Genomic DNA, 8,979 nt, shown 5'->3' on the forward strand with positions numbered 1-8,979 from the left:
ACCTTTTGAAAATTTATCGAAGTCATTCTGAAAAACAATTACACACACAAGAAAACATTAACTCAACATCCAGAAGTCACACAACAAAAAGGCCTCAAATTTTCCTATCAACTGCTTAGCACTTCTACTCTCATGAGGTTATTTTCCAAAACACAGCCATACATTTTTAACTATATTTATCCCTCCCGTTACGTCAAGTCCACTTTTACCCAGGTCAAAGACATGCATTTTCTTTATGGCTAAGTGATACCATCTAACGCAGTCACATGCCGAGTTATCTGAACGATATCTTCTTAAATACTTTGGATACAACATTTTAAAATACTGCTCATTTTAGTCTGTGGTTCCATATTTAACTGCTAACCTGCATAAAATTATAAAAGCAGGAGAGGAAAGCTAACTCAGTCAGAAAAAAGTTGATTCATAGGCTCCTACCTTGTCGGAAGGCTTCATAGCTACTGAAATGACGGGATCAGGGATGTGAATTGATTCCTGCAACAGCCATAAAGGAAGAGATCATACAGTCGAGTTCCACTACACCTGGTGATGTGATTTCTCCAGAAAAGTTTGGTCACAAGAACTCAGGGTTACAAACAGGGATGACTGTTTTACCTATCTAGCTTGTGTCTAATATCATAGCATAACAAAATTATGTAACTCTCCTGAGGATTACTACAAGGCTGTAACGTAATGCATACTGTACTGCCAACCACATTATTTCCAACACTGTTGCCTAGGTGCAAGTTGATCTCTGTGTGGATTTCACACTAGTTAGAAGACTCTGCTTCCTATTGGATTTTGTAAATGTGTATATAAATAAAACTCATGTATTTAAATATATATATATACACAAATACATAGGTTAATATTTTGGGGTAACAGCATCCACTTCTAACAGCCCAGAACAGTTTGCTAACGCTGAAGTAATATATTTGATGTCAAGCGTAGTAAACAGGTGTGTGTCTCTCTTACACATACCATACTTCCATATATTCAGGCTCCTTGAGGTATGACAAATAATCACAAAAAATATTTGCAGTTGCATATACATCAAAAAAATATTTAAACTGAACAAATGATTACAAACTTTCACACAAAATCCTGGTAAATTCCAATGCGTGAGGCATACAGATGAAAAGGTGTACTCACCATGGAAATGTCAGTACTAGTTTTATCAGTGAACGTATCCCCACTAGCACAATCAATTCCAAACAATGCACATATGTCTCCTGCATAAACTTCATTCACATCCTTAAGAAAGAAAAGTTTACTATTTAGGTAACACCGAAAGATATATTACAAACTACACCTGGTTTTAAGAAGATATATAAATACTGTGTTTAAAAGCTTAAAGTTAAGCTCCTTTGAAAATTCCAGCTTTGATAAAATGCTCTGTAAATCTTCTCTCTCTTTATTCAAAGCACAAAACAGAGACCTCAGCTTGGATGCTAACTTATTCTAGTTTAAAGATGTGAAGCAAGCAACATAACTATGTTTCAAGCAGTCCTGACCCAGTTCAGGAAACTTAAACAGGAAAGGGTAGTATTTGCAGCAGTTTGAGAATCAATTTTTAGTTTAAGAAATGTAGTCAATAATCACATGGAAGAAAATTTTTTTGTATATTTTGCCAATCCTATTTCCCCTCTCCTGGAAGTACGGAATATGGGGCTAATACCACAGCTGGCTTTCTTTAGCTATCACCTCAAAGCCATTTTATAATGCTTCTTGGGCAAAGATTCTTCCACTTCAGTGGAAATAATACACTAGAGATCATTCCAGTTTCTTGTAGAGCTCTATTAAGTGCCACAGGCAAGTATGAATTAACAACAAAATCAGAAATTTGACATACCACATCGTACAGAGATAGTTGAAAACCAACAAGCTTGTTTAGTAAGAGTGGTTCAAAAGGCAATCCGTGTGGATTGTACCTCTCACACTCACCTCCATGTTGTCTGAATGCATACGGACAAGTCTTTGTACACGCACTCTCTTCCCAGTCCTGGTGTTATAGATATAATCAGATTTCTTCAGCATTCCCTGATAAACTCGAATATAAGTTAACTGCCCAAAACGGCCAGCCTGGAATCAAAATTCATTAAAAATCAGATATAAACCTTCTGGGAGTCAAGACTGCTACTACTCAAAAGCATGATCTGCACTGACTGACTAAATATTTCTGTTTTGAATTTAAACACTAAACATGTAAATGAAACTCTTTTTAATATAGTCTCAGCTTTCTCTTGGCTCTGGAATGGAACTTGGCATCTCCTGGCAATTTTCTTTACTTCCCCATTTTACCAGTCCTAAACCTTCGCAACAGAGGCATACGTTAACTAGCAATTTGGCTAGCCACTTTCCGTATGAAAATCTGAACTGCTACTCTCTAGGTAGCAAACAACTTGTTTGGTTAAAACTGTGTACTTTCTCCTCTCCAACTCTCTCACGTTCCATTGTTTCCAACTTCAAACAAAACCAGGATTTTTCTCGGAAAGTATTTGATATAAGCAAATAAACCCTCCAGGTTTTAACTAAGAAAATCATGAAGAATTTGAGGCACATAGCCCATTTTAAAACTTCCAAATTCGGCAATGTTTGGTACATTTGTGGATTTCATGGTTGAAACCAGTCTTTTTAAAAGAAGTTGAATTTGAATTGAATTTAAACAAACTGGTTTTAAAATTTGTTCCACAAAAGTTTTGGTAGTACCATCTGTTTGGACTCGCTCTGTTTTATGGTCAAATTACAAATAATGAATCTGGATACCTTCTTTCCTCCTTCAGGGTTAACACAATGTGAGTAGAGCTTTTGAAGTCCCTCTGCAGAGGTCAGATGCTGGTAGCATGGGAAACTTGCAAGCAATTGAATAAACTCAGCTAGGTAATGTTCTGGGCATCTGTTCTCTAGAAATTTGCAGTTTAGCTTTACCATAAATACAGTGACCAAGTAAAAAAGCAATCACTTGCACAAACAGATACACTGAAAACACAAAGCTTTAAATGTGTGCTTTTCCCCCAAAACAAAAGGCATTTCCCAGGCATCAATGACAAGCCACCAACAGCTCAGGGCAAGTAGGACTTGCATACACCAAGAACTCTTGCAGGAAATGCCCTGCTCCTCTACTGGTTTTGCTGCATTAGAAAGGAAAACATTAACAGCTTACCTCCAGTTTAAAAGCAAGGCCTATAAAAGGTTGGGAATCATCTCGAGCAGAGTTCAATAGGAACTTGGTTTTGTCCTCAGAATCCCTTAAAAACAGGGATGGAGAGGGAGTTTAGGTTATGAAGCAAACATGGCAGCCTCCTCTAAACATGAGCCCAACCTTAGAAAGTCCCAAGGGCCTTCCAGAGACTTAAAGATGCTCACATGCGTAGCTCGCACATGCTCAGAAATATCTCTGAGAAACTGCAGCAGGTCCCAAAAAAGACGAAACTATGACCAGTTATCACTAGTCCTTCCTATCATCCGACTACTTTGCCATGAAAGCAATTAATCATACACTCAGACACAACTCATGAGCAAGTCCAGTTTTAGAGTGAAGAAAGAGACACTGCCGTAACTCTTCTGACAGTGCCCGTGAGCCACGTGAGAAGTTTTAGTCTATCCTAGTAGGCCGGTCTTAGAGGCAGCGAGAGGCACAGCAGCAGTGAGAACTCAAAGCATCAGGTAACCGCTGGGAGAAAAAGTCATAAACTATATTTATTAGCATAATTTCTATTTAGCTATCATTATATTGTCTGAACAACTCAAACACATTAAAAAGACCTGATGGCCACCCCTAAGCCATGACTGGAATGTTAAAGGCTATTTACTAGCTCTCATGTTGCGTTTCACGCTTCTTAATTGTGAAGGCACATCTACTTTGGCAAACATATCCAAAGAATAAAGCATTGTTGACACATTTCAGATGTGCTCTCTCCTCATCCCTCCTCTGTAGGCATGGCTTTAAGGGTTGCCATTAATTTCTAAAGAACTATCTCATCAGATAATAATTTTTCAAATTTAACATTTAATGTGTGTTAAACATACCAGTATAAACACTAACCCTCAAATGAGAGATGAACTTTCTTAGTTTTGGAAGTTTTTGCAAAATTATGATGGCATTATTTAATACAAATGGTAAACGATCGTGTATTTTGTTATAATGTTTCCCGCTACATATTACGCTGCTCTGAAACCTGATTCCAAGACCACTTCATATAGTCATGAATATACTTACCCCTGGTTAAGAATAGCATAGTTCTCAACCTCTGAAGGATTGGGGAGGTATTCCAGGACGGCATCCAGCAATGGCTGTACTCCTTTGTTCTTTAAAGCACTTCCCACAAGTACTGGGGTAAAGGACTTCTTCAGTGTTGCTCTTCTGATAGCAAGCTGAAAAATATCAGTGCATTACCCTCCTCCTGCAACAACTTCAGGAGTCTGACAGTACCAACCAAGCAGCAGTCTCGATTCTCTCTCTCTCTCTCTCTGCTGGTCATCTCTACTGGAGAAAAGGAGCCGCTCCCACAGAGTCTCCTGTACAACCCCTTACGCAAGAGCTTTCCATAAAACTTGCTCACCGGAATTCTAGAGAAGTGTGAGATTTTTTTTCCCTCATCTTAAATTCAACTTAAAAATGAAAATGCCCAAGATAAATATAATGATAACCCCAAAATACTCAGAAGTTGTTTCTTGATTCTCTGCTGATAATGTCAGGATTCTTCATTTCTGTTTTAGATGTCTCATTCCCCTCTTGAGTTATGTTGGGAAACAATACACATAAATTTGTGAAAGTAAGATGAGATGCTTCAATATCTTTAAACTATGGAAAACTCTTCTGAAAGAAGAAGTTAGGTAGAGAAGGGATATTTCGGTAAGTGCCATGCTCAATGAATCATCATTTTTTGATGAAGAATGTTTTAAAAGCACAATAGAAGAACCTATTCACATTCATCTACAGACCTGCTGAAGTTGCACTGTCTTAGGAATCCTTCCAGGACATCCTAGCAAACTGAGCAAGATAAACTAACTGCATGGTAATCTCATGCTTATTCAGTGCCTTTCACCCAAGCATCACACGACGTTGCAAAGCATAACTGAGCACCAACAGCTTCCACAACAGTGATCACAGCCGTCTTCCATAAAGGTGGACAGAAGCTATTTGTCCCCCTCCCCACCCCCCAATCAATTACTGAAGCCAAGATTGCCACCTCGGTCTCACCTCTCCCTGCCACTAGAGGATGCCATCTCCCTACGCTTATTGAGGCCCTCACTCCAACCGAAAGCAGCTCCTGTCTTCTTTTCTCCTTGATAGGCAAGACAGTTAACCACATCATCTAATCTGGGAGTTATTTAGAGTACAGACGGTTAAGCTATCTCCATAATTAACAGACAGAACAGCAGTTCCTTAAATTTCTTGATGTAATGACTTCACGAAAATAATAGAAGGAAAAAAATCCTACATCAGCAATTCTGCTCATCTAGCCCATGTCTGTTCTTACATACCAGAGCGCTGGAAATATGGCTGTGCTGATGCCCGGTGTTTTTATTCGGCCACATGTTCTCATATGAAGCAACATGACTGCAATTTATCCTCATTAACAATTATCTTGGGGAAAAAAGTAATTTTATTTTCACATAAAGATTATCGTCACTGAGTGCCCCACTGAGTGTCTGGTGCACATCGGTTCCTTGAGTACAACATTATGGATAGCAGCAAATTAGGTGATGTTTAAGCAGCTGATCTTCAGCAAACATCATATGCTACGACTGTGGCATCCAGGAGTGATACTTAGCATCGTTTCCACAAAAAGACATTTTCAGTGGAATCTTGGCTGCTGGCCACTGAAAGAAAATCCATCTTCAGGGACATATTAATACAAATTAACCTGCATCTGCAATACCATAGCCATTAGAGCTGTAATTAATTGGCTTTCAGAAGTGGGAAGCAGAGGCATGCTGAATAGACAAATTTATCTTGGTAACAGATTTCCCTCCCAGCAGGAGCTATCAAAAATAGCTTCCTGCTAAAAATCTCTCACCTCCTACGGCAACACAGTGTATCCACATCGGTACCATTCCCTCTGCCAGGTGAAGGACTGATCCTTACAAGTCTCTAAAATTGCTACTACATTTCTGTCTTTATCAAAGCGAGAAGGGCTGCTTTGTAACAGCAATAGCTCAGGCTTCATAAAATAATATTTAATTACTGGAATAACTAAATCCCTGCTTATCAATAAGAGATACATTTGCTTGGTACTTTCAAAAAAACCCTTGTGCTTTTGTCTCAAGCCAAGTTGGAATATACAGATTCCCACATACTCTTCCTAGAGACATTAATCACCAGTAAATCATCCATACAGCCAAAACAATTTAAAAAAAAACACACCTCCAAACCCAAGGTCTGTAGCAATGTTAAAAGCAATCAAAATTTAGGAGTCAGGAAGATTCAAATAAATAAACCTTAAGGGGACTTGAAACATGCATCAGCTTTGAGGGACTGCCAGTCCTCTATATCCCAACAGACAGAGTGGGCAACTTCCAGGAAAGCAAGCACTACAAAACCTAACAGGGAAAGGACTACTGCACAGAGGCACCCAGGCATTGCTAACGGGCCAGATACTAGAAGAGGACTTAAATATCAAAGCTATGTTTAAAGTAGCAACCTCAGTGACCACGTCTGACTCGAACTCAGCTGGCCTAGCAGGCTCCACTCAGAGAAACAGCTCCTGCTTGTAACATTTATGGCTCAATTCCGCTTGTCTTCTTCGGCTACCAACTGAAGCACCCAGCTGCAGGCAAAGAAAAGCAAAGTGAGGTAGTAGCAAATGCCACGTCAGGCAGGCGCCAGGGAGACTCCGTGCATCACCACCACGCAAAGACACACAGTTTTTGCTCTAACAGCAGCTCTCTTAAAAAAAGCAATCTGCCCACAAGGCTTCTCCCACTGCAACGGGCTTCTCAGACCTCACTTTTTTATTTAAACACATTAAGCAACTGGTTTCCTGTAGCAGTTTCAATGTTTGACTAATTAATAGCTATTAACAGCGGGCACTAGAAGATTACTGCTCAAGTAAACTTCCAACACTAGCAAGAGTTGGTGGCAAACAGCAAGATGCATCACACAAATCCTTGCACCAAGCATGCATTAAGGGTAAAAACCAACCATGTTGAGATCAGGCCTGCAAACCGTAAATCCCTCAGTGTGGTTCCCTTACACTACTGTCTGTCAAGACACAAAGCCCAGCAGACTGCTGTGTGTCAACAGCTACACGTCATTGTCTTGAATTACACACCTACCCCATGGGGCTGTGCAGTAAATGCAAACCAGCTTAGCACTTCTTCTCTAAGGGTAAGTGTCCTCAGATTACCTTTACGCTCATGGCACAGCAGAAGCAGGTCCATGTGCGGCACAGGCTCTCTTATGCTCACACCAGGATAGCAGAGCTTTTGCACCTGTCCTGACTAAAGCTAATACCTCAGTAACTCAAGAGGCATCATTAGTCAACTACAAACCTTAAAGGAGGGACTGCCATCCCACGTAACAATCCGCTATGGTACGTGTAGATTGCCAAGTCTGACATAAAACAGTCTAAAAGCAGGAATACACGTTAGTCTGCTGTCCAGCCTCCACAGAACCGCACAAGCGGACCTCATCATGGAGTGAACAGTGGCAGGACTTGCATAAAGACTGTACAACTGCAGCTGATCTTCCTAGGCCTCCCTACTACTACCTTTTATTATGTGGACATGCGCTTGAAGAAACAGTGATACCAAACTGTCACAAGAAAAATAATTTTCAGTCTATGGCCATCTGATTACTTCTGTGAGCACCCTTTTATGTTGGCATGTTTGCCATTTGATATCTGAAGTATTTCATAAAATAAATCATGTATCAATTTTTTCCCCTCTTTCAAGAAATGCAATTTTTAAATTTTTTTTTTTTTTTTTTTTTTTTTTTTTTAAGGACTGTATTTTGACCTGGATTCTTTCATCTGGAGTCTCCAAGTAAAGTCATCCCAGTTCCCTTGTAGCGCACTGCTCTTTTCACTTCAGATGTTATCAGTGCAAATACAAAACAAGGCAGGACTGCCTAGGCACAAAGACGACTCACAGCAGCTCAACAACTGACTTGCTGTGGGACATGAAGCAAGTCATAGCCATCAAGCTGTAACACGGCAAGGCAACAGAATGACAAAAATGACTACATGTACCTTTGAGCCATTTGCTGGTCCCTAAAGGGCACACGCAAGCTCAGACTTTCCAATGTAAATCAAAAAACAAATCTGGAATGGGCCCTAAACAGGGAGTGAAGTGGGAGTCCACCTTTGGGAGGTGACACTCATACCAGAGAACTCAAGCAAACAAAATTTCTTCAAGACTTCAAGAAATTTTTATTGGGGATGGGGGGGGACAGGGACACAAAAGAGCGAGATAACAGTGCTACAGGAAGAACCACCACAATAAAGTTACCTTTAACTCAGCAGCTGTAGGAATCTTTTCTTCCAAAAACAGCTCCCCAAGTTGATCATCCGAGTTAGCAACACATTCGATCAACTCCTGACGTCTCTCTGCAGCCTCAGCTCTACACTCAGCTGGAATTTCATCATACCGAAGAGTCTGGCTACACATACATAAACAACATAACCACTCTAAAGGAATACCACATGAATCAACCTTTCAATCACTAATCATTGTGATGACCAGCCTGACGAAGAAAAATTCACTGTTGACATGGACATTGAAAAAAAAAATCACATGAGAATATCAACATGTTATCTTTGATGCTTTAGCAGGAGAAGGTTTCTTCCCACCCATGGTAGGAGTTTGCAAGGATGCAGGATAACCTGTTCAACAACCTCACCCACATCTTATCTTCATCCCAGTAAGCTCGCACCAAACATACACTCAGTTCCCGTTATGAAGCAAGTCTCCTGTTTCTCAGGGTGGCAAGTGTGGCTACCACCCCTTCGCACTGCTGCAGTTAGCAAACAATTCCTG

The 8,979-nt window shown here is 40.2% G+C and overlaps 1 protein-coding gene across 1 annotated transcript in view; it reads right to left on the minus strand.

The window, feature by feature from the left end:
* The window catches only part of GFM1 (G elongation factor, mitochondrial 1), a 23,953-nt gene that overhangs the window by 12,207 nt on the left and 2,767 nt on the right, over positions 1 to 8,979 (minus strand). Inside the window, exons 6-12 of the mRNA XM_009333992.1 lie at positions 8,452 to 8,602; positions 4,217 to 4,371; positions 3,161 to 3,245; positions 1,942 to 2,079; positions 1,150 to 1,251; positions 436 to 492; positions 1 to 27 (exon numbers count right to left, since the gene is read on the minus strand). The exon at positions 1 to 27 is cut by the window's left edge and continues 123 nt beyond it. Of these exons, the coding sequence (XP_009332267.1) occupies positions 1 to 27; positions 436 to 492; positions 1,150 to 1,251; positions 1,942 to 2,079; positions 3,161 to 3,245; positions 4,217 to 4,371; positions 8,452 to 8,602 (715 nt within the window). The remainder of the gene's footprint in view (positions 28 to 435; positions 493 to 1,149; positions 1,252 to 1,941; positions 2,080 to 3,160; positions 3,246 to 4,216; positions 4,372 to 8,451; positions 8,603 to 8,979) is intronic.

This window comes from Pygoscelis adeliae, unplaced genomic scaffold (assembly GCF_000699105.1).
Source record: "Pygoscelis adeliae isolate BGI_AS28 unplaced genomic scaffold, ASM69910v1 Scaffold241, whole genome shotgun sequence".
NCBI classification, from domain to species: Eukaryota; Metazoa; Chordata; class Aves; order Sphenisciformes; family Spheniscidae; genus Pygoscelis; species Pygoscelis adeliae.